The 26,062-nt window shown below is 34.4% G+C and overlaps 3 protein-coding genes and 1 long non-coding RNA gene across 5 annotated transcripts; 3 read left to right on the top strand and 1 right to left on the bottom strand.

Annotated features, from left to right (window-relative positions):
* Positions 1–176: 176 nt before the first annotated feature.
* On the top strand, positions 177–2,623 carry LOC122573106 (26S proteasome regulatory subunit 8). The gene is made up of 6 exons (XM_043739065.1): positions 177–374; positions 447–591; positions 681–1,091; positions 1,184–1,410; positions 1,909–2,184; positions 2,263–2,623. The coding sequence occupies exons 1-6, from the start codon at positions 357–359 to the stop codon at positions 2,401–2,403; spliced, it is 1,218 nt and encodes a 405-aa protein (XP_043595000.1). The 5' UTR covers positions 177–356; the 3' UTR covers positions 2,404–2,623.
* A 273-nt stretch (positions 2,624–2,896) lies between these two features.
* LOC122573104 (pre-rRNA 2'-O-ribose RNA methyltransferase FTSJ3) lies at positions 2,897–6,238 on the top strand. Its single transcript, XM_043739063.1, has 6 exons — positions 2,897–3,086; positions 3,264–3,727; positions 3,801–4,737; positions 4,810–5,259; positions 5,341–5,725; positions 5,803–6,238. Exons 1-6 carry the CDS (start codon positions 3,017–3,019, stop codon positions 6,053–6,055), a joined length of 2,559 nt encoding a protein of 852 aa, XP_043594998.1. The 5' UTR covers positions 2,897–3,016; the 3' UTR covers positions 6,056–6,238.
* Positions 6,118–6,923, bottom strand: LOC122573107. The gene is made up of 2 exons (XM_043739067.1): positions 6,498–6,923; positions 6,118–6,268 (listed from the first exon to the last, which is right to left on the bottom strand). Exons 1-2 carry the CDS (start codon positions 6,782–6,784, stop codon positions 6,118–6,120), a joined length of 438 nt encoding a protein of 145 aa, XP_043595002.1. The 5' UTR covers positions 6,785–6,923.
* Positions 6,924–9,022: 2,099 nt separating this feature from the next.
* LOC122573231 lies at positions 9,023–11,873 on the top strand. Of its 2 annotated transcripts, XR_006318685.1 has the most exons (4): positions 9,023–9,756; positions 10,033–10,130; positions 10,888–11,194; positions 11,370–11,873. It is a non-coding gene; the product is annotated as an uncharacterized LOC122573231 (long non-coding RNA). The 2 variants fall into 2 exon arrangements; XR_006318684.1 differs by having other exon boundaries at positions 9,037–9,756; positions 10,888–11,873.
* Positions 11,874–26,062: the final 14,189 nt, after the last annotated feature.

Genomic DNA, 26,062 nt, shown 5'->3' with positions numbered 1-26,062 from the left:
TAATAAATGATGTATAAGGAATTTAATTTATTAATTTAATTTAAAAATCTGTTTAAACAATCTAATTTTTTTTACTAAAGATGGTTTATAAACAATATACAGGAAATGTATCAATCGATATGAAACTGATTCTCGATAATGTTACAGCTACAGCAAGTAATCGATTCGTAAGTTGATATTGAGTATCCGTACGCGGTACTACGTGATCCGTACAGTGGGTATCGATGACAAGCAATTCTTGTAATATTACAAAGAAGTGTCAAGTTCTAAACTTTCTTTCTTGCTTATTTTTATAAGTAAATGGCCATATAAGAACAATTATAATTAGTAATTGATTATAAATAGTGAGTGCAACAATGACGCTCACAAATAAGGTAATTGATCGAATCTAAGCAACATGTATAATTTTACAACTATTATAGCTACTTTTTATCCTTATATTTTAGATGGAAATAGATGAGAAACTTATTAAGGGAGAAGGTTTTAAACCGTATTACATTACTAAAATTGAAGAACTTCAATTAATCGTAGCTGAAAAAAGTCAAAATTTAAGGAGGTTACAAGCACAACGTAACGAGCTCAATGCCAAAGGTATATTATTCAATTACGTTTTCATCTTTTTAACTAACTTTTATTTGTGTTTGATGTATTTTGCAATAAAAATTGGTGTTTTTTTGTAGTACGTATGTTACGCGAAGAATTGCAGCTTCTCCAAGAACAAGGATCATATGTTGGAGAAGTTGTTAAACCAATGGACAAGAAGAAAGTTTTGGTTAAAGTACATCCTGAAGGGAAATTTGTAGTAGATATAGATAAGAATATTGATATTAATGATGTAACTCCAAATTCAAGAGTTGCGTTACGCAATGAAAGTTACACATTGCATAAAATTTTACCAAACAAAGTTGACCCACTTGTTTCTCTTATGATGGTGGAAAAAGTACCAGACTCTACATATGAGATGGTAGGAGGTTTAGATAAACAAATTAAAGAAATCAAAGAAGTTATTGAATTGCCTGTTAAACATCCTGAATTATTTGATGCTCTTGGGATTGCTCAACCTAAAGGTGTACTCTTGTATGGACCACCAGGTAAATAATAAAGAAGCTAATTTTTAAAATCTATCTTTTTCCTTTTAATTAAACTTAATTATATTGTTGATAAATTTGCAATTTATTTTTAGGTACAGGCAAAACATTATTAGCAAGAGCAGTTGCCCATCATACTGAATGTACGTTTATTCGTGTATCTGGTTCTGAATTGGTACAAAAGTTTATTGGTGAAGGTTCACGAATGGTTCGTGAATTGTTCGTAATGGCAAGAGAACATGCGCCATCTATAATATTCATGGATGAAATAGATTCAATTGGAAGTTCTCGTATTGAATCTGGTTCTGGAGGAGATAGTGAAGTAAGTTTTACGTATTTGTTTTATCGACCGGTCGTGGTGACGATGTTGTCACTAAGGAAAACTCAGTGTGGGTGTGTTTTTTGTACGAAGAAAGCGGATTCGCGATGTCCATTGGTTATAACCAATGTTAATGAATGAGAATAGTTGGAGGAAGCCTCCTACTAATGTGGCTCGTGGTTGACATTATGACAAAAGCCTGTTTTTACCGTTACGTAAATATCCGCTTCCTCCGTAATTTGTAAGAGCGCACAATAAACCTAAGGATTGTTCTAAGGATCATCCATAAAACGAAAACACTTACAGGATTAGAGATTCCTTCAAGTTAATAAGATTACGATTAAAACGAATAAGTTAAAAAGCTTAAGTTTATGGTGGATCCTTAGATTTATTGGGGGTCTGAATAATGGTACGTGGGCCTTTGGCGGCCAGACATAACAGCATTAGATCTGAAAATTTTAGCTTAATAATGAATATTTTTTATCAACTTTTGATACTTAGGTTCAACGAACCATGCTTGAATTACTCAATCAATTAGATGGTTTTGAAGCAACAAAAAATATAAAAGTCATTATGGCTACAAACAGAATTGATATATTGGATCCAGCGTTATTAAGACCGGGACGTATAGATCGTAAAATTGAATTTCCACCTCCAAATGAAGAAGCGCGACTTGATATTTTAAAAATTCATTCGAGAAAAATGAATTTAACACGTGGTATAAATTTAAGGAAAATTGCCGAACTCATGCCTGGTGCGTCAGGTGCAGAAGTGAAGGTAATTAATATAACGTTTTGCAGTATGCTAAGATATATTTTTATTGTTAAAATTATCTATTTATTTATTTGTTTTCAGGGTGTATGCACAGAAGCTGGTATGTATGCTCTCAGAGAACGTCGTGTTCATGTTACTCAAGAAGATTTTGAAATGGCTGTAGCAAAAGTTATGCAGAAAGATTCAGAAAAAAATATGTCCATCAAGAAATTATGGAAGTAATTAGTTTTATCCTGCAATTCATTCTTTCTATACCATTTCACACTTTTTGTAAAACCATCTGTAAATTCTATATAACTTTGATTAAAATGTATACAAAACAAAGATTATAGTTGTAAAAAAAAATACATTAAAAAGAGTTATTAATATGGAAGAAAATTCAGTATATCATAGTGCATCATTGTAATTAAATGAAATTACTAAATATATTATATTAATATTATATAGATTAGTGGTGTTTGTACTGATATATAGATGATTCTCTTTTTCAATTTTAAATAACTTAGTCTTTTTCTTGAAAATATACTATTTTTTATAGTCTATCTAACGAGGTGGTACAATAAACATAATTACAATCTTGGTTTACGTTTATATACGTTATGTGTGACAACGACCATACCCAAATCCACGTCATTTCCGTCCTCATCTGGTGGAACAGACTATAGAGATTTATTTCTTTTTGTGTATCCCTACTCCTAAATTTTTCGCATGTGGTAGCACTGTAGAAGGACGTGTTGCATTACATATCCATTTCAATCCGTTCGCACGTAAATAAGTTACGAGCTTTGAATTAAAATAATTTTCCTATAAAAAGTACAGTTTATTGCAATTCAAAATGGGTGGTAAAAGAAGAAAAATTGGAAAGCAGAGGAAGGATAAATTTTACCAATTAGCAAAAGAAACTGGTAAGAATTAAAAAATATTGTTTTATAAATGAAATAAAGGTTTAAAAAATAAACTGTTTCTTTATTCAATAAATAATTTAATGTGAAATATTTAATGTTGAATGTGATTTACTTTTAAAGTTTTACTTCATTATATATTATTTATAAGTAGCTCTTTTAATAAGTTATGTTTTATAGGTTATAGGTCACGTGCTGCTTTTAAATTAATTCAGATGAATCGAAAATTTGAGTTTTTACAAAAATCCCGAGTATGCATAGATTTGTGTGCAGCTCCTGGAGGATGGATGCAAATTGCTCGACAAAATATGCCAGTGTCTTCTGTAGTAATAGGTGTAGACTTGTTTCCCATAAAGCCCATTCCAGGATGTATTAGTTTAGTTGAAGATATAACAACAGACAAATGCCGTGTATCAATATCACGTGAATTGAAAACTTGGAAAGCTGACGTTGTACTTCATGATGGAGCACCAAATGTTGGTAAAAACTGGCTCCATGATGCATATCAACAAATCGTCTTAACTCTAGCTGCTCTTAAAATGGCGACATATTTCTTACGACCTGGTGGTTGGTTTATAACTAAAGTTTTTCGTTCAAAAGATTATAATGCACTAGTTTGGGTGTTAAAGCAATTATTCAGGAAGGTATATATAACATTTTTATCATAGAAATATAATTTTCAATATATTAACATTGAATTTCTATGTTTTATTTAAGGTGCATGCAACTAAACCACAAGCATCACGTGCAGAATCTGCTGAAATTTTTGTTGTTTGTCAGTATTATATTGCACCAGATAAGTTAGATCCTAAATTTTTAGATCCAAAATATGTTTTCTCAGAACTAGAAATTGAGCCCACAAATAAATTAAATGTATATAATCCTGCGAAAAAGAAAGATAAAGTGGAGGGTTACCCAGAAAATGATTATACTTTATATCATAAGCTATCTGTTAAAGACTTTATAGCACATGAAAATGCTGTGGAAGTATTGCAGAATGCTTCTGAAATTGTTTTTGATGATGAAACAATAGCAAATCACGAGAAGACGACCAAGGAAATTAAAGAATGTTGTAAGGATATTAAAGTATTAGGAAAAAAGGATTTACGAAATTTAATTAATTGGTGGAAGGCAGTAAAGGAATCTTTAAAAGAAAAAGAATCAGATGAAAATGTACAAAATTTGCCTGATGAGGCAATGAAAGCACCACCTATGAGTCAAGAAGAACTGGAAGATTTGGAAGATGAACAAATTAGAAAACAGATAGAAGAGCTTAGAGAAGAAGAAGCTAGAGAGCTTAAACGGAAAAAGAAAAAAGCTAACAAAGAAAGGCAAAAATTAAATGAACGATTGAATCTAAAAATGATTCATAAAGGAAACGAAGGTCCTGTATTAGAAGGAGATGATATGTTTAGTTTAAAAGACATTAAGACACATCAACACTTAGAAAATATAATGGATCAGGATCCTGATCAAGTAGCAGAAAGTGATGTAGATTCAGATGCAGAACAAAGAAAACCAAAAAAGGTTAGGTATAATAAAGATGAGGGACATTTAGATAGCTCAGATTTATACTATAAAACAGAAGATAGTGAACCAGAGGATTCAAGTAATGCTTCAGATGATGATTCAGACAGCAATAAGTCAGGCTTAGGTATTTATTGTTTATATAATTTCTTTTTATATTTATAAATGCTCGTAATATTTTTACACAAATGAATTTTAGGTTTAAATGAATCTGACGACGACGATACAAAGAAAGTTTCAAAAAAGAGAAAAAATATTGATGAAGATCCAGAGAATCCTTTATTAACTGATTTAGATCATAGGGACAAGAAAACTAAAAGAATTCAGAAAGCAGAATTATGGTTTGAGAAGGATGTATTTAAAAATTTAGAAGTTGAAAAAGATGAAGATTTTGAATTGGATAAAATGGTCGAGGAATATAAAAAGAAAGGGGGTCGTATAATAGGACAAGACGGTTCCATAGATAGCGATAAAGAAAATAAAGTAAAAATATCTAAGAATACACAAAAAAAGAAGCAAAGAGATAACGAGGACAATGACGACTATAATAGTGATGATACAGACTCTGATTATGATGTTGACAAAATAGTTTCAATTACGAAATCTAAAAAAGATAAAATTAGCGGCAAAGATAATCCTCAGGCGACTAGTAAGTATATTACATGACTATAGAAGAATAGCTTTATGTAGTAAATATAGAACATAATGTAATTATATATATAATATATAGGTGCAAAATCAAAGAAAAGGAAACGTTTATCAGAAGAAGATTTAGCATTAGGATCACTATTAGTTCAAAGTAAAAAAACTCGAAGGGACTTAGTAGATTCAGCCTGGAATAGATATGCATTTAATGATGAAAAATTACCAGATTGGTTTGTACAAGATGAAGAAAAACACATGAAGAATGTGATGCCGGTACCTAAGGAACTTGTTGATGAATACAAAAAACGTGTTGAGGACTTAAATGTTAGACCAATCAAAAAAGTAATAGAAGCAAAGTCAAGGAAGAAACGAAGAGCGTTACGTAAATTAGAAAAAGCAAAGAAAAAAGTGGAAACAATAATGGATAACACTGATATTAGCGATAGAGAGAAAGCAAAACAAGTTCAGGCGTAAGTGCAAGTTTTTGATGATAATACCAATTCAATTTGTATTTCTGTATTATATATGGTTATGATTCTTTTTGTAGATTATACAAGAAAGCACATAAAGAGCCGAAGAAGGATGTTACTTACGTAGTAATGAAAAAACATATGGCACAGAAGAAAGCGGCAAGACCACCTGGTGTTAAAGGGCGTTATAAATTGGTTGATCCAAGAATGAAGAAAGATTTACGTGCGGCGAAAGCAAAAGAAAAAACTAAGGGACGTGGAAAGAAGAGTAGTGGTGGTAAACCATTTCGAGGGAAGTTTAAAGCTCAGAAGAGGAAAAAGACAAAATAATTTATTTTATGTAAAATACAAAATGATTGTATAAATTTGTAATCTCTAATTTTCTTGTAATCCTAAACTTTTAACAACAGTATGACAAAATATCGAAAAACAATATTTTTGTAACAGTGTAAATAGTGCATTTTATACATAAATACATATTGTGTATATAGTTTACACAACCATTTTTGTACATATATTGTATATTTACATTTATTGACACACCTGCAAAGTTAAGTAAATAATTAAAGTTCGTAAATTGCGAAAAAATTTTATAAATAAATTTATCAATATTTAGGAAATACATTAAGAATTCTTTTCAAAAGAATAAAAGAAAAAGAAGATAATATAAATGCAGACGTTTATTCTGAGATGAAAGAAAAATGATGCCTAATATGATTCATAAAGTGATGCAGCGCGAGGTTAAGTGATATAGATAAATTCCACTACTCACCTGTCCAGCTGCGTAAAGCCTCCCACTATGATCAACATGGTATTACATTTCCCCTTCTCTATACTTCCACTGCTAACGGCACCCTTCCTGGGTGTATTCCGTGCATCGAACATTCTGATGCAATCGTGGCTGCGTAGCGTCGGGACGCTGCGGTCGATGTCAAGGACAAGGCCGATGGCATTTAGAAAGATCGTTTTACGTCGACGTTGTTGCAATGAAAGTGGCGTCGATGAGACTTTTTTTGGCCCGCCGCCAAAAATCGCATCATCGCCTTCCGGCTTCATCATTGGTGTTAGTTTCTAGAAATATACGTACATGTACACACATGCAGTATGATTTACTACTACGATTGGTCTCTATTTTTTCTCTATTTTCTGTGTTGTTGATATTGTTAGAAAGTGTTTTTATTATTTAAGAATTTGTCTTAATTGCCAGGAAATTGAGGAAATATTAACAATGATGTAACTACGCAGAGGCGACCCGTTGGAGCGGTCGATGTCAAGGCCGAGCTTAGTAACACATAAATTTCATAATACGATGAAATGCAGTATCTTTGGTACATAGCGAATACATTGAAAGTAAATAGATTGTAATTACATGTTTCTAGGTTTCTGTAAAAGGTTTTCCATATATGATCTTATTACACCTGTTGAAAGATATAATCTTTAAAGCATTTCAAAATATTATTGGTAACAAAATCCGATTTCCATTTCTATGAATATTTTAAGAGATAGAAAAACCATTAAATATTATGTACTTATAAAGATTAATCATTTATATTAAAACATTTATCATGGAAACGTATTTTCTTTTTCGAAAAAATTGTGACGTTGGGATTTTATTAAAACACGTTTATGATCTAGAATATTAGAGCAGAGGTATGTTTAATATGAATTACAATTGTGATAGCTGCTTTTGCATTTGTTGATTTCTGCTCATATTCGTTACTTCCTCGAAGACAATTTTAGAAAATCGTAATCAGTTTAATTTTAAAAGACGCACCGATATATCTCGGGCGTGGTAATATCCACTTGTTCTAATTTGCCTAGCGCGAGCCAAGTTTGCATTTGGCGCCAAACACTTGTAGGCATTGTAACGATGCTCGTAAATCTTAAAGATGTACTGGCGCCAACGTTGATGACTTTTAGATGAAGAGCTGTTTCTAACTTTCGATTTTTAAGTCATCAGTAAGTATGTCTTTATCATGGAATATATATATATACGTTTCACTTCGTATATTATCAAATGTATATTATCAAAAGTCTTATTCCAATTGCTAAATTGTTGTAACTCTTCGTTGCATCTCCATGTTAATAGAGGTTAAGTAAAAATTCATTTATGTATAAGAAGAATTGTTCACGTACATATATTATGAAACAATATTCCAATTACGGTTAGGTTATCGACTATTTTAATTGAATTATCTGATAACATTGAAAGTATAAGTTGAATTTAGTAAATTTCGAAACCTTGAACTATACCGATGGCTTTTAATTCGAGTTAAAATTATGACTAGAAATTGTACCAGAAATACCTACAATTGAAAAATAGGCTATAGTGTAACGAATGAGAAACATATTTGCTGAAACGTGTTTTTCAACAACACTATCGGCGAATAATGTTTCATCGCTTATCATGATAATTATGACAAGGAACGTGTTCGATTTTTAGAAATATCAAGTGTCGATAAAATATTGTTTTTGGTACTGGTATTTACTCTTTTTTCAGTAGTATAAACAATGACCAATTGACGTATGTTACTCGGTCAGGTCAAGTTTCCTGGCTTAGGCTCTTTTATGAAAGATTGTCGGTGTGTCTGTGTATCTTTACGCGGTTGGCGCTTACGTCAAGGGCGACCTCGACTTTCCACCGTCTCTAATCTGTATGAGGATCGTTTGCGAGACAAGCATTTCATTTTCACTGTGTGTAACACTAGATATAAGCCTTAAGACTTTGTAATGTCTTTATGAACACATCGAACACTTCATTTTCCTTTTCATCGACTTTATTGTCAATTCACACAAGAAGTGAATTCATTAAATGTATCAGATAGGAATCTAATTCAGTTTATTGCTCTATTTTTATTTATTTTGGCACTTAATTAGATAAGCTTGATTAATGATTAAGTTTTATTTGTTTACCTGTTCTAATTTTGAAAATAAAGTGAATATTCTGCAGATTATGCTCATATTAAAGCTGATAGATCGTTATGATTATTTATATATATATATTATTGATATAATATAAAAGTTTTTACTTTTTACTACCATATGCATCGTCTCAAGCCTTAAAACCTAAAATTGCCTAATATTTCAATGCAAAGATTATCTATCTAAGCATAAAGAAATATTAAAAATCAACCTACAGATGCTTTACCTATTTATAGTATAAATCTGTTACAATAAAATACAATCAGATCACTTGATTGTGGTTTCAAGTGTTAGGAATCTAAAACTTCCCATATTGCAGTAATATCGTCCACATATTCGTCCTTTTGAAAAGCTAAATGATTTATTGGAATTCCTGTTGCAACTTTTCTTGTTATTTCCACATGTAACCTTGGACCACAAAACCAAAAGTCCAATGAGTAAAACGCTGAACGAAAATGAAAATGGGGTGATTGATAGTAAAAGTAAAAATTGCGAGCATATGTATATGAACCAAAACGAATTGGACAGACGTGTATAGTGAGACCGAGATATAGGGGAAAAAAGAGAAAAGTTATGATGGTAAGGGTAGATGCAGTGAGACAAGAGCTGACGCGCGGTACATAATTGAGAATCGTTAACGCGTCCTCGAGGGAGATCGAGCGGCTGGATTTTGCTAGGTCCTCTCTTACTCTCCGCCGCCGTTACCATCAGCTTGCCTGCCTCTTCTCGTCGCGGCTTCCTAGCCACGGTGTTGGTGACCTTCAACCGATCAAGAGTGGATGGACCTCGTTGGCCAGCGGGCCGAGGTATAAGGTCAAGGTTGCTGTCGTCGGTGTGCACGGGATATGCGACCTCCAGGATATGCATCGAGCGAGATGCGCGCGCAATCAGCGCATGCGCGCCGCCAGCCGGCTTGTCGTGCGTCGCAGCGTGTCGCGCAAGTCATTGCCAAGGTCTTTGCTGGTCACGGGCAAACCGTTATAAGTAGCGATGGACACGAACCGAAATGCAACTTTTAGACTATATAATTATTATATATATCATTAAATACTTTTAGAATATTGGTTTGAATTCGATGATTGGACAAATTATGAATCTGTATTGTACATGTATGTATATTTTATGATTTTGGGATTTTTTACGAATGACGCTATTAAGTTGTTATATAGGTTATGAATGAATTTGTTAATTAAAGTATTCAGATATCGATTGATTATTACTAATGCATTTATGTATAGTGTGATAGCGTAATAAAATGCATATATTTCTAACGACAAATCGAATTCGTAATAAAACAAATATATAAAAAATTAATATTAATTTTACGCACGCTGAGTAAAGTTATTTTGAAATTTGTATTGTATTTTCTCTAATTAACTTTACAGAACTTGAATTTGGTACAAGATCACGAGGATTTCGATCCCATCGCTAGTCGTATGTAGCCGGTTGAGACTGATGCAAAGCCGCCGATGATTTTTCCAGGGTAAGCTGTGTTATTAACGCCTATTACGCCTAGAACATTTTTTACATTGTGACATGAGATTAAAGTTCTAATTAGAATCGCTAAGAGTTATTGATTACTGATTAACGCAAAAAATGTCGCAACTCATTTGGACACAGAAATAAATGAATAATGAATAAATTAATGTTTTATTGTATTCATCTTTCTTTATATTTAATTAAATAGTACTCCTCGTGGTGATCCCAGAATATGGAAAGCTAAATATTGTATCAACTTTTTGTCACAGAAAAGAATATAAGGAAAGGGATCTAAATGTTTGTGGTAGGTCTCTACCTATAATGTAGGGTGACAAAGTACATATCAAGCTTTTACGAGTTTTCTCGTGAAGTGGGAACTACTTCCACCTCTGGGTAATATTAGTCTTGAGCATGCTACCATCTGTTTTCTGATGTAACCTACTTATATCTACGTTATAGAATACATTCTGCAATGTATATGGTGCTCGAATGTGAACTTGCGTAAATCTTTTATCGATAGGAAACGGAGTATTGCTCTAGTTATTTTATCTTATAGAAAATATATTAGAATATATTTTTCGAAAGAAGCATATTTAATATATATTTTTTTAAATGCATTATTTGCAAGATATTTCAATAGAATAAAATTCTCAAATTGAAATTATAAAAATAAGAAGATCAAAAGTTTATAAGGAAATGCGTTGCTTTGCAAAATTTAGTAGTTTGAATTGTCTATGTTTTCTATTTTTTTTAAATTGTAGGAAAAAGTAATCATGAAAGAAATAAACGCGCGCGTCGCGACGCCTGCGTCACTACACCCGGCGTACATCCATGGCCAAGGTTCTCCCCGGTCACGGGCAACCCGTTATACGTAGCTGGGAGCCAACACTTGCCCGAGGTCGTCCATGACTGTCTTATTCGCCCCAAGGCTTGGAAAAAGTTGATCTTAGGAAGATCTACCTAATACGCTATGATAATATACAACGTAGAGATGAATGTTATTTTCATGCATACAAATGATTTTACCTTGAATTAAAACATTCAAAAGAAGAACTTTGTACGTTAAAGGTAAACAAGAGTTCAATTATGATTGAACGAATACAATATTTAATTTGCTTATAGGTTATGTAAATCATCTAAATTTGGTTGAATATGAAAAATGGTTTTGTAAATGTTTAGAATGTAGCGCTCTTATATCGAATCATTTTAGCCGCTTAAGTAGTTCTTTGTACGAAATCACTAGGTTCCAACTCGATTAGTGTTGATTAGCGTTATTAATGGGATCTTACACGTTGTGCACGTTGAAAGTTGAGTCGAGGACGGATTACTGTTTAAGGACGAAAGATTCCCTAATAAAAGGTGGCTTTATTTGACCCATATCCTCAATAGATAATTAATTTGTCTTATACATTAACAAGAATAAGCGAACTTCTATGTTCAAGAGTACAAGTTGCGTATGAACAACTCTAATTAGTGAAATAAATTCTGCATTTAACTTCAGAACAAGAAATGCTACATAAACTTCTTCAGTACTAAAAGAAGTTTACATTCTTGACACAATTTCAGTAGGTGATATTTCTATTCTATTACCAGCCAATTAGATCATGATCAATTTTTAATTTAACTTTGAGTAACTTCAAACGTGTTCTTATTAAATGATAAATATTCTTCCACATATGTTAATAAAATCAGAAATCTATTAATATTTTCTCTGTGTTTAGAGTTAAAGATGAAATTCATATATATATATTGCAGGATACAAAATATTAAAGCAAACGAATATTTAGTCGTACCAGGAAGTTCTCTTTTGAAGATTCAGTTTTACGAGCTATAAGAAGCAAGACGAGAGAAGGCCTAGTGGAGCGAACTAAAAGTAAATTCTCTTTCATGTCCTTAGATTTCTGGTTATTTTCTTCTCTTCTTGGAATGTATTACCGGTACCCATCCTTTTCTCGTGATGGAACAGGGTTTGGGAGTTGATGTTGGCTCGTCCGGGGGCGGCAAGTTCAAGGTTACCACGTCCAGGTCACGTCCGGGCATGCTAACCCAAATACGATTACGGTCTGAGTACAGTGGAGAGTCGAGACAACAAACTCGAGATCCAATTGGAGTTTGCTAGGCCAATGGAACAAGGATCTAGTCCAATTCCCCTTTCAGGATTACACTTCTGAGCGGGCCTGCGGCTTCCTCGTTCTTGCAGGATGTTTAAAAGATATCGCGTATCGTGTCGCTGTCGATGCTATTAGTTCTGCGAAAACCTTTAATCGCGTGGGAAAAACTGGATTGTTTTCGTAATCCGATGAAACGTTCGTACGTTGTGACCCGACCTTCTTAACTTCGACGTTGCTTCTCCTTATTTTCAGATATTTTATTAAAAGATAGCTCCTCTCTTCTTTTTTCTTCAATTTGGCCATTTTTTTTTAAAGGCCTGTTTGTTTTTCGCACGCGTTGTTTTTCGCATGTAATCCGACGTTCTTGGGCGCTTGTGTCAATTTATCGCGCGCATTTCAGATATCTTTCCGATTACGAAATTAACAGCGAAATTACGAGCTGATTAAAATTCTGGCACCGCTTTTTAAACGCGCTCTCGCGGTTGATTGCGATTCATGCAGTTGCATCATACCTGTGAAAGAACAATAATACGTAGTAGCTGTAGACCGTTTCATGTCGATTACCTTGAACAAATAGAGTCCCTGTATATTATGAATACAATTTCAGTCTTTTAGCTCGCTAAATTAATAAAATCATCTATTGTGATACGTTGTTATTATTAATCATCACGATCGATGAGAAGCATTAAACGTATATTCATTAACTGTTTAGATTCGAGTTAAATTTTACTTATAAACAAATGGAATCTTTTATTGTGTAAATCCCAATTTCTTGTGACATTTGATCTTCTGATATTTGTAGTTAGCATTTGGACCGTTTTATCAATTTCTATCTTTTTTATGACTATATGCCATAATATAAATTTTTTATATTTTGCACCTATCCATCTGTAATGTATACAAAAGGATGCAATGCGCCGCAAGTTATCCACGTTGTTATTGCGCTTAGTCACGGGGATTATCGCCTCGTAATAATGTCACTAGGACGTCTCATTATGAAACACCCACCAAACACGCGATTTTCTGGAGAGAAGCGAATCAAATGAGAAAATATTCTTGTTTATAACTTCCTCGAATTTTATCATCTAACACGTGCTTCGTTATAGATGTTCATATAGTGCGACATTGTTGCTGATGTCACCATCGACACGTAATAACAATTAACGATTCTATGGAATCATCTGAACGTCGAATTAAAAATTACAAATTTTTCGTTATTTCCCGTAGCTACATAGGAAATGTTGTAACATTCATAACTTCATAATCCTATTATGATAATACAATCTTATGTCATTAATAATGGCTCTCTTATTGCTAATGGGAGTCAATGAAATTTCATTTCTTCCACGAATTTGCCTACCGACTCGTTTTTTCTCGACTTTTACCAAAGTGATTTCAAGGAGTTTTCTATCTAACAAAACCGACACGTTTCATTTTAAACAGATTACGATTCCACAAGTGAATGGAAGCTCCGCGAGTGGTTTTCCATTAAAATAGCCACAGTGGTTGATCAATCATGGTTGGTTTCACAGGAGGCAAAGTTTGTTCGCAGATTTCCCTACCGACAATCGTACCGCTTGCCTACCATCCGATTCACGTTTCTCCTCGGAGTTGGGAAATACATTCGCTCTCTTTTCCTATTTTCCGCGTGGGACGTGCATTCAAGCGCGTCAACCTTGAACTTCATTCGCCTCTTCGTTTCTCTCTCTTTCTCTCTCTCTCTCTCTTTCCTCTTTAACTACCCTGTCCTTTTCTTTTTCGCTATATCTCTCTTTCTCTCTGGTTTTCTATAAACAACTTTTCTATTTTTCTCCACTCTCTTATCTCTCTATCAACGTGCGCCGTTTTCCTCTCTCCTACTCTCTTTCGTTTGATTCACTGACGTCACGGCTATCGACCCGAAATCCCAAGACTGGGTCTGTGTGTTTATACTTGCATACACGTGGAGTATTCGCACGTGTACGTTTCTTCTGATACGCTCTACCATTTAATGCATCTCGTCGCATACGAACTCATGATTCGCGTGAATCACACGCACATTTTCGTTATGTTGCTGGAGTGATGGGGAGTACATTCGCGATGCCACGGGACGATATCGAACCGGTTTGTCATTAACAGGGTTTACATGGAATTTATAATTTCATTTCGTAAGAATAAATTATTCTGTCGCTCAATTGAAATACGTAGAACGATGGATGATAGCTGTTTACGACTCTGTCGTTGATTGTAATTGTCATGATACTGAAGAATTACGCTTTGACATTGTTTCAAAAGTCTTATGAAATTAGATACTACAAGAAAATTTGATTCTCTGTGTTACAAAATATAACTTCTATCAACATAGATTTCAGAAATCCAAAGAAGTTAAATTCTGTAATAAAAGTCTGTACACTTTTGTTTTACAAGAAAGAGCAGATTAAATCCTATTACACTATCAATTATATACATCAATTAGAATGATATAATATCAATGAATACATAAGTTGTAATACTAATATACTAATAAGAATTAATAGATCGTGATGGCCTCGAGAATATGTATCAATGGAGAGTGGTAAAACGATGTTTCAAAAGTCGAAGTAATTTCCGAGATTGCAAGCTAAAACTTCTTTCTTTGCCTACAAAATTCTCGAGCAATCTGAACGATTGAACGCCGCGATACAATCTCTCAAATTACATCGGCTATAGTTTCACTCTTTATTACCTTCTTCTTGTATACATGTACTTATTCATGTTATGGCACAATCTTTCAACAAAATTTACAGCAAAATCTTCTGGAGAAGTTCTTTATCTCTAGACTATTTTGTTTCTAAGATACATACGAGATAATATTTTTCTAATCTTGTAACAAGACTATCATTATTAGTTCAAACAACGATATCTATGAATATGAATCACGTATTTGATTTTAATATATCGTCCCTAAACAAATAATTAAAATTTATTAATGTGCGATAATATAAGATTACGATAAATATTTCTTTTAGCCGTCAGTTTTTCGTTAATTTATGTATTTTATCAATATCTATGTGTTTTCGTTATAAAATGTTTAAAGTGTATGATTTTCTCTGATATACTTAACTATGTTTAATTACAGGTGATTCATCGAGGTAGCCGAAATTTGGAGCAGTTTCTACATTGCGTTATGATTAATTTTTGTTGACGCGCGTACGTGCTCCAACTAGACGTCACGTCCTCGTGACCTGTATGCAGCTGTGTGCACATAGTGTACGTCAGTGTAAGCTCATGTACGTCGTATCGAGACACGTCAAGGCCAGGACCGTAGAAGCGAGGATTCACGATGGAAAATCACGATCACGACGACGGAAAAAATGGAGCTTCCTGCAAAATTCAGGTAAGTATAATAATTGCTCTTCGTGATCATCATTAACATTCGTGTTTGACCTAACATTTTATTAATATGTAGTAGTATGCGTGTATATTTATTATGTATTGTATTTTACGATGTATGAATTGATCAAAAGATCATATGTACAATTAATTTTATAAATCGTTGGGCTCATTTAGAAACTAAATTCTGCCTCTTAAACGGACAGCGCAACTGGAGATTTCATACTTATGATTATTACCAATTATAAATGTATCGATTACGAATCTGACGAATCTCAACGTTAAATAACAGCGTGATTAAAAAGAATCAGGGTATCGAGGATAATGGAGTAATATTCTAGTAACGCAGCAACCGCATTAAACCCATTGGTTTTTCCTCTTTTCGTGGGTTTTATTCTGATCACCGCTGGAAATTCCGTTTTCGACATTAACATAAAATGTACTTTGAGCTTGTGCGATCGGGTAACAAAGGAAAGATAACGAATAATAGCGGTCACCCATTTTAGACGACGATCGTAAGAATGTGAAAAGTTCAATCGTACATTAAGAATGATCTCGTTGGTAAGAGGTAGACCGGCGTCAACTGAAAAGCCTATCTTTAATGATCAGCCTACGGTAATGGCCCATTGTAAAGTGTAAGTCAGGTGCGATAGCGATGTGTGTGTTAAGTGTCCTTGACATCCGCGTCCTTGTCAAGAATTTTTCCGCATTCGATTGTTGTTCCAAGCATGCTCCGCGAACTGCAAATAGAGAGGAGGGAGAAACAGGATAGAGAGACGGAATCCGGAAAGTAGAAGAAGACGGAAAGATCGGTTGTTGAATGGTGGACGGCACTCGACCTTCGTTGGGAACTACCTACATGGTAAAAGATAAAGCAGACAACCGGGCAACACGTAGAGAAGCTATACAGCGCGTCGCAAAAGTATTTGAACATCTATAGAAATGTTTTCTGAATATATTAGGTAGTTTGAATATGAGAAAGTTACATGCAACGTACATAACACGTTCATTAAAATTTTCTATGATAAGTATCTAAAAACGATCATGAACCATTGTATGTCGTCTGTTTGTATTAGTTCGTGATGGCAAGGAAATAATTTGTTTTTGAATTTCGAAGATACTACTTGTCGATCGATTTTCAGGATTGTCTAAATTGAGAAGCTCGCAACAGAATCGGCGCTTATAAAATTTTGTCACTTTATATATCGTATGCACCCTGGTATGTCACCAACGAAGTAATACATCGTGACCTCAAGATACCCACAGTCAAAGAAGAAATAACAAAATATAGCAACAGATATAGCAAAAGAGTCAACAAACATCGAAACCCCCTAATTATTAAATTACTTAATACGTCGGACCAGATCCGTGGATTAAAAAAACACTACCCGTTAGACCTAAGCACAAGATTTAACTAGATATTTATATTAAGTAATATTTACTTATTTATAATACTTATTTATAATTATATTTATCTATAATAAGTATTAACTTATTATAAATATTTAGCCATGTCACTGCGCCACGCCAGAGAAAATTATTGAAAATTCTCAATGCGAGAATTGATTGTAAATTGCTAATACATAAAAAAAAACTTTATACATCGCATGATGCCTATAAAGAGGCAAATTGCGAAACAGAATACAAAAAATAGATCGTCGAGGAGTACATTAGTAGTTGAAGTCTTGTAAAAATAGAATTCGTTTCTTCATTTGTAGTTATAATATGGTGACCGAGTCTTCGTTGAACGTATGTACTTACGTCTCTTTAATAGACGTGACTTCGTTGAGATTTGAGTAACATGATACGTTTGTAAAATCTACTACGATTTAGTTAGGATTGTTAAACAGGCCATTATTAAGAGATAATTTGTAATTTCGTTTGATTATTAATACCCTGTTTAAGTATACAGCTTTTCAAAGCATCGTAAAGCACCGGGGAGCCTTCTATCAAATATTTACAACCTCAACTTTTCTCTCATAATCGACTACACCTGAAACTGAGGAAACATCGCGTCCTGTTCTTTTGACTGTTCGAAATTTACTGCTCCTTGTGGACCGTTATGCCTTACGCTTTGAATACTCTTAAATATTCGGCCCTGAAATATCGTAATGGATTTTCAGGGGTCGAAGAGTAAGTTGGCATGATTTGCGACCTCTGTTGCTCCGTATTCTTTTCGTCTGTTTTCGCAAAGAAACACATCGTCGGAAAAATATACATTTTTTCTTTAGACACGCCAAAGGGAAACCTTGAACCGTCTCTTTGTTACGTCGAATGTATTACAAAGTTTTGGGATCGTTCGATTCTTTCCTTAGACTCTTTAAATCATTTGAAAAAAAGATGATCAGGTGCTCTTGCACACAATCGAATTAGTATTTAGTGAAGTATTACAAGTTATAAATACTAATACATTTTGTTGACAAGATAGGATCAAGATAATGAAGTTGCACAAGTAAATTTCAAGCCATTCGTACACATAACTATAATTATAAACTTTTAACTAGTTACTAATTTCGATATTAGTGATCAGCGATATCACTCGTAACAGATACCAGAGATACCACTCAGCACGTAATATTAGTTGTACTACTAGAACTAATGTTAATAAAATCATCAATTTTATTATTGATCGACAAGAGACAAATTACAATCTGTAACTTGTATAATTATTTAGTGTATCCTATTATCCAGGAGAGCTTAGATTACGATATTTTGGAAACATTCGAACTTATACAAGCAAATACAAAAATAGCCCTATATCTCTTTGAAATCATATCGTCGTTATCCCTACCGTCTAATATCATTTCAGATATATTCTCCAACATCCTTCAGAACGGCGATTCTTTTATTCTGCCCTTTGAAATCGTATACGAGATTTACGGACACAGGATCGTCGTAAAAAGCATCGGAGGCCTTCGAATTTACCTGTGAATAAAAACCATGGCCCTAAAGTGCTCTTAAACCGTCTGGCAGCTCTAATGTGCACTGCTATACGACTGGCGCGATCTTTCTGTCGAACAATGCCTCGTAAAATACTCGATGGCCTCAGGCTTGTGTCGCACGATCGCTTTACTGCCGTCACTTCGCAACGATGACAATGACAAAGTGACTGATGAGACACACGCGATCGTTCGCTGGTAACGAAGGATTTTGGACCACGTTCAATGGTACGCGAATCCTGGAGTTCACGATGGCGCCTGTTTCACGAACGCGTTTCCCGTTCTGATGTTAAAATACATCGAGACGTATCGACGAAGGTCAACCTGTTATTTAGTTGTTATTAATAACCGTGACTACCCCCACGTCACGAGCAAATTTCGTGTTCGTGTTGTATCAGGACATATACACGCTTCTGCATCGGAAATAGTCGGCATTCTGAATGAACAGTCGCCATTCGGTCTAAATACATCAAAAGTATATAAGGCTATTCAAGATGTCTATTATTAAGAATGATTCCAAGAAATTCGATCGTTGCTTTGAAATCTGACCACCTCTTGTACCATTCGGTATACTCGAAGTTTTTATGGAAAGCGGTGGACAGGGTAATTCGTCAAGGTATCAAAATTAAAGGAATATAATTTATACAGAATATCCATTAAAAATGTAATGAAAATAATACGACTTGTTGTTGTTGGTATAATTTTGCTTATGGCAAATTCATCATTCTCGCGCTGTTTAAAATAGGATCGTGATGCGTAGAGTGGGCGAAGAAGCGTGTTGTGCCATTCCAGTTACCAAAGCAGGTTCGATTTCCGTGTGCGCGCCACTGCGGTTATTGTTAGAGCAACGAAGTTACGTGCTCGTTTACTCAAGTGGTTGATATACTGGCTTTAACATGTGAGCACGTGTGTGTAAAACAGAGGCCAAAGTGCACCTATGCCCGCGATTTCAGGCTAAAAACGGAGCCAAGGATATCGGGACGATAAGCAGGGCTAGGGTAATCCAAGCCCAATACCGTGGCTGTTCTTTGTTGACCAAGGACTGTCATCAATTCTAAAATTGTTCTTCCAGTTTGTTCTACGATTCCGCTCGATCGCCATATAAAGCATTCAACCCTTATTCAACAAGTACATAAGTCTGTTTGAAGTTGTAATACGACGATGGCGACTATGATGGTTTGGGGTACGTTTAGAGGAAAATTTAGTAACTTTGATTTTTGATAACTAAAAGTATAGGAGTGGTCACAATATTAGCGTCTAAATATTTTACATAAATTTTGAAATATTCAAACGATAAGAATGCAAAGCAGTTTTATGATATTTTCAATAGGAAATAGAAAAAGAATGTAGAAATGGGCGAAAGAAATGTAGAAACGAGCATCCAGATATCCAATTGTCTGTATCAGGATTAAACCGTAATTTAGCTGAGATAAAATGTGCCATTTAGAAAAGAGGTCGATTAGAAGTACGAATTGCTTCTTCGTTTTTGCAAGGAACTTCGAAAAACCAAGCAATTACCTCTAAAGGTCGGCATAAGGAGATTTTCTTATTTCGCTGTCTTCGTTTACCTTCAACCAGCTTTATAAGGACTGCTTTACTATTTGTGCATCCTTGGTCGAGGCGAAGGTTAACCAAAGCAATCTCGCTGATTCGTCAAGGATCATCTTTATCTTAGAGAAAGCGAGACTTTCTACAGATGTTTACGAAAGTTATAAGGTACCAAGGGCAACTCCTCGAAACCAAGTTTTCACCGCATGGAACGCTCGATGAACCTTTGCGGTTTCATGCCTAAATCTCGGATCGATGCACGCTGTGAATGATTTACATTCCGACTCATGTTCTTAGGGAACTTTTGTTGGGTACAAACGGTCCAAACTCTTCAGAACCGTTCTCTTGCTTTTTTGTTCTAGGTCACAACTCTTTCTTAATTGTTAGCCGCTAAAGATGTTCCGTCCTTGATACTACGTTAATTCAAAGTATTGTACAAGTCAAAGTTCGTTCGTATTCTCATAAGATACATTAGATTTAGTTAGAATGAAACATACGATAAACACTTGTTATTCACGTTATAGTACCACGCCAGAATAATTTACTTATAATTCTCAATGAGAATTGATTGTAAAATTCTTCCAAATGAAAAAGAAAAAGTATTCTTATAAGATCTATTGTATAAACACTTATCACTGAATTCTTTAGATTATGTAACTCGAATCATTTTTGGAAGTTATTGCGTGTAAATTCGAAGAGGAATTCTGTGATATTTTTATACTACCACAAGCGACTTATTACATTTATAGAGCGTATAGAGCGTAACAAATATCTCGATAGGTATCTATATACCTTTTTAAGATAATTGTCTCTACATTTAGTTTTATCAATATCAACTTTCTACGATAGGATCAAAATATTTCTAAATAATCAAAAGTCTCAATATGTCATTTACCACGATTATGACAGTTACTTGGGAAAACACGAACTTTATCAAACATCGATGAAGAATACAATTAAATGTCGAAAAATTAAATAACAGACCTAATATACATCGTCGGACATCGCTTATTAATTCAACGATATCGAAGAGTGAACAACTTGCAACACAGCTTTAAATACAATTACAATCTACGAATATAAATATAATTCATTTTTATCTACCCGAACATATTCGTGCACATAATGTAACACACATGTCACTTGCTCCAGTCATATAATTACCATATATACAAATTTTCGCGACAGCTGTACCGCGTCTGTCTGAATGAACACATTAGCCTCGTTTAAACAGATTTATGAATCACTATGCATATTCAATAACGTATATCACCCACGAGGGGGTCATAAATGCCAACGTGAAAATATATTGATCATCACCAGCGAAGAAGTGAAACAAAATTCGAAGGGTCTATGATTTGCTCATGCAATAGTCGTATTTCGAAGGTGTGTTTGCCGCGAGCAGAAAAATTGGCCGTTTTATGCTGGCCGGAGGAAGGCATCCAAGGTAATTGGAAGAAATACAGTTCGTCAGGTACCCGCAGTCATAAATCCGACCAACGGATCGTAAAACGGTCGATTCTTTTCACTTTCGTTGAGCGGTGAAATGTGTGTCAGGAGGTCATCGGGCCATTGGCCGTGTTCCACTTTCCGAGTTCCTTTTCCCTTTTCGAGATCGAGGACCACGTCGCGCTCTCTTCGTGTGTTCGCGTTTCGTGAAAGGGGGGAATCGATACAGAAAGGAAAAAACGGAACGCCTTTTTCTTTCTTACTTTTACACGCCGTGTTTCGTTTGCCAGATTTCGCAACCGGCCGCTCTTCCATCGCGTTACTTCCCTTTTTGGTCTGTTTGCATTCGACGATTTTAAGCTTTCACGGCCCTGATTTACACAGTTGCTACTATTTGAGTTTTTTAAATTCTTTTTTTTGGTGTATTATATTTAATAGGAATTATATCTTAATGTTTCGCTAGGTATTAGGTAGATAAGAGAATCCTGTAATTTCATTTCGTGCGTTGTAATCTAATAACATTCGGCCATGAAACGATTTATTAAAAACATTGAGACAATTTCTCTTCTGGAACATCGGCTCAAATTCGAATTCTTTTAATCATTTAGATTATTCGATTATTTTATTTTTCCAAATTATTTAGGAAATTTAGTGAGTATAAATTGATTATCAAAGAAAACAGAATAACATTCTAACTCTATAACTTATTTATCTATTAATTACATAATTCTAACGTTATTAACAGGATAAAGTTAATGCTTCTTTCTACTTTCGTCGTACTCTTTCTTTCCATGTACGGATCGAGGTAATCTCGAAAATTTATCGTGGGATATTTTTTGAGAACATCCGGTGGCGTTGATATTTAAAAAATGTTGATTAATGTCAGCTCGTGTTTTCTCTGCGTGTTTCCCTGTACTATCCGAAGTAATTTAAAAGATATAGCGCACCATGAAAGAGTTACGATGAAGTTCAACGGTTCTGATATTTGGGAAATTTTGATTAACGCGCCTAATCCCATTCTTACACTACGATCATAATTGATTAATATAATACTAACATAATAATAATATAATATATACACAGGCTCACGCGAGTATTCGTTCACTTTTAAATATCTTTTATAAATATATTATCAATGTTATACGAAACATTTTGAAATTTCATTAGCATTGTAATGAGATTCGATTTTCATGATTTGTTCTATTTCGAAAACAATACATCCACATCGCGGGACAATAAATCTTTCTGATACTCGATGAAGCAATTACGATAGAAAGTGTGACAGTGCAGGCTGTAAACTTGTTTAATGACTGTTGCACCGTTGAAATGAATTTACGTAATCACACGGGAGAAAAAGGCATTAGACGTCGAAAGGGTAGACAGGTATTAATGATTGTAACCGTAGTTTTCGCGCGGACGAATCACTTTAGGCGATGATTTATCTTCGGTTAATTAGGTATGTCGTTCATTAAATTGATAATCAGCATTTGCGATTCCACGTGTCGATCATATAAATAGCAATATTAATGGTAATATTTCTATCCATATTCAGAGAGATATTATTATAGCAATAGTCAGCACTTCAAAATATAGTTCTAAATATCACTATTCTGGCTCATGAAAGATTGAAACACGTACGATAAAAAACTTCTATATTATGTATGATGCATATATTCTATGTGTTATATAAAACATCTTGAAGTTTTATTAGCATTATAATGATACTCGACTGTTATGACTATGTCGGAAAAGTTTCAAACAGGTCTGAAAATATACATATAGGAATTAAAAGCTACTCCATGCAAGTATATATTTCGCATAGATGACAAAAGTATTTCGATAATCGATTACTTAAATACATAATAAATCTCGGTATTCAGCCATATTTAACATTTATTCGTCCTATACATATTCTATTCCTTTATTAAATATATGTCTGCAATAAATGTCTTTTAATCTCTACGTACATTTTCTGCAGGTTGATCTTTTCTTCAACCAATTGAAGAAAAAAGAAGAAAATTCCCTTCGTGCTTAAAATGTTTCGTACAACACCCATAACATATTCGTAAAAGGTTTCTATAAATATTCCAGCACTTCCGTCAATTACTCTATATAAATATGTACCGCGCTATGTAATATCATTTTACCTTATTAGGTCGTAACAACATCGTTAAATAGCGATACGATGCGAAGGTATGGTACATTAATGGCCGCGTTATTATCAGTTCGTCGCAAATACGCGATACAGATGACGGCGAATCGCGTGTAATCGGGTAGCCATTAATATCAGTCCGCCTCGTTGATATAATTTCAACGGCGACCGCGACTACTTATCCCGGAAACGGCTTTCACTTTCTCCCCCACTAACGCGGGTAACTTTCACTAACGAGGCCTCCGCGAAACGACTCGTGCGCGCACCTACGATAGTAGATCGGTAGAGAGGAGAGAGAGAAAGAGAGAGAGAGAGAGAGAGAAAAAGGAAACTGAGAGGAAGGAAGAATCGGGTTTCTGGGTCGGTCAGGAAACAAAGCGAAGCCCCGTTGTCCCTTCGTCCTCGCTCGACGACCTCGTGAATTCGTTGGACGAAAGGATGCCAGCCTTTCGACGATCGAAATTTCCCTTCCACTCTGATGGATGACATTGAAAACGATTAGTGTACGATGTCGTGAAGAATGTTCGTTCTGTATGTATACAGGATGTTTGAAGAGGTTGCGTGAACTGCTAAATAGTAAGGGACACGAAGAGCCACGATGAAGAAATTTCCTTTGTCCTCTCGTTGTTTGAGCTTTGACATCGTCATCTTCCATTCAAGGACGCTTTTAAGTTGTCTTTACGAGTTTTTTCAAACGTATTTTATTGGACGAATATTAACGGTGCCTGTGATTTATGTTATTGGATTCTACGAGTTTCTTTCATGTCACAGTTTAACCTATTCTCTTGTGATTTCTTTTTAATGGATACAGCGGTTTGTTAGGAGCCTCTGACCAAAGGGTAATCTTATTGTATCGTTGAGATAAAGAGTTTGTAATACGCGTATAGGATGTACTTACTGTTTTTTGTCCGAAAAATTTTGGAGAGAAGAAGTTATAACATCGAAGCTAAAGTTAATGTTAAAAAGGTGTGAATAAATTTTGGAATATTTTTTAATAAACAGCATTTCATCAAGTAACATTTTTGTAATATTCTTCAACAAAAATAAAGCTTTAAACGAACGAAGCGAAATTTCGTTTGTTACGCAACTACAAATTAAGAATTTTAATGCAAACTACGATTTGTCAAGTAACTGACATTGGCATTCGGAGATTAAAATAATCCTGATCCTATTATTCAACATCTGCTTTCAAGTAACTTACTTAACTAGCCATAAAGATTTTCAATGACGCTAGAAATAAAATGGTAGAATCGTCTGAACGTCTGTTGACATATCCTTCGGAACCGTTCGAGCTTGTTAACTCTAGGAACAATCATAAAGTCAAATATACTTGACAGACAGTCGTAATTATGACAGGCAATACAGGTCTGCGTCGATACTTGTAAATACATAAACCTGTAAACGATGAGCTCGAGGAGGCTCGAGCAGGCACGCGAGGGCCACGCTCGAAGGCGACCTCGTAAAACCGGAAGACGCCTCTGCGTTCCTCTTGATCGTTTTACAAGAACGCGTACCTCTCTGTCGTGTGTCGACACGATCTCACTTCTTTTCTTTCTCAAAACTGACGGTTTTACCGATGGTGAAGGCTCGATCGTAAAATTCCGTTCTGGCGACCTGGCGTCCTTGCGTCCTGGCGTCACCGCGACAGATGTTCTCGCTTTTAGATATAGTTTTAACGTTCTTTACCATCGTTACGGTCACAGACCGAGAAATTGTTGCGCGTAGCTCTAGAATTCAGCATATGAGAAAGGAAATGATCATCCGTGGCAAGAACCTACGTATTTCTCCTTTTACTTCCTTTTATTTTTACGAATTTTATTTGTTAAAGGACTGGAAAAAATTGACTAAATTGAATACTAAATATTACTAGATTCGTAAATAAATGATAGTGTAAAAAATAATCTAAGGGATCTTAATGTAATGCACGTGAGAGATCATCGATGAATATCGTTGAGCGAGAAAGAAACCAAAAGATCTTAGTATAGTGAAAAATTATTAGAAACTATTTTTTTATGAATTTTACTAATTTTAAATATTTCTGTTACGGGCGAAATTGCAACAATAGGCAGATACGGAGGAAATTTCGTTACAGAAAAAATATAGAATTATGAAACTCCTAAGGAATAATAATATAAAGAACAACAGAATCAGAAATGATCAAATGATAATTATATAATTGAAATACAAAGTTTGGAATAATTTATATATAAAAAGAGCAAATAGATATTTAAAAACTCAAATCAATTTAAAAAAAGACACATTAGGATTAAAAAGAAGTTTCAACATTTCTCTTCGAATTTGAATTTCTTCCATCAAGCAACTACTTCCTTCTTAACTTTCTAATATCCAAATCCTCTCAAAGTAGGTTCACTCAGTTTTGTCTGTT

The sequence above is a fragment of the Bombus pyrosoma genome, linkage group LG11 (assembly GCF_014825855.1).
Source record: "Bombus pyrosoma isolate SC7728 linkage group LG11, ASM1482585v1, whole genome shotgun sequence".
Taxonomy (NCBI): domain Eukaryota; kingdom Metazoa; phylum Arthropoda; class Insecta; order Hymenoptera; family Apidae; genus Bombus; species Bombus pyrosoma.
This window is presented reverse-complemented; position numbering and strand designations above follow the sequence as displayed.

What these genes read in the sequence shown, in the direction of transcription:
- LOC122573106 (XM_043739065.1), top strand. An exon ending in ACTCTTGTATGGACCACCAG is followed by an intron (nt 1,092 to 1,183) that starts GTAAATAATAAA and finishes ATTTATTTTTAG; the next exon opens with GTACAGGCAAAACATTATTA. An exon ending in CGTCAGGTGCAGAAGTGAAG is followed by an intron (nt 2,185 to 2,262) that starts GTAATTAATATA and finishes ATTTGTTTTCAG; the next exon opens with GGTGTATGCACAGAAGCTGG.
- LOC122573104 (XM_043739063.1), top strand. Translation starts at nt 3,017, where the DNA reads ATGGGTGGTAAAAGAAGAAAAATTGGAAAGCAGAGGAAGGATAAATTT. An exon ending in CAGCAATAAGTCAGGCTTAG is followed by an intron (nt 4,738 to 4,809) that starts GTATTTATTGTT and finishes AATGAATTTTAG; the next exon opens with GTTTAAATGAATCTGACGAC. An exon ending in AGATAATCCTCAGGCGACTA is followed by an intron (nt 5,260 to 5,340) that starts GTAAGTATATTA and finishes TATAATATATAG; the next exon opens with GTGCAAAATCAAAGAAAAGG.
- LOC122573107 (XM_043739067.1), bottom strand. Translation starts at nt 6,784, where the DNA reads ATGATGAAGCCGGAAGGCGATGATGCGATTTTTGGCGGCGGGCCAAAA. An exon ending in GGCTTTACGCAGCTGGACAG is followed by an intron (nt 6,269 to 6,497) that starts GTGAGTAGTGGA and finishes TTAACTTTGCAG; the next exon opens with GTGTGTCAATAAATGTAAAT.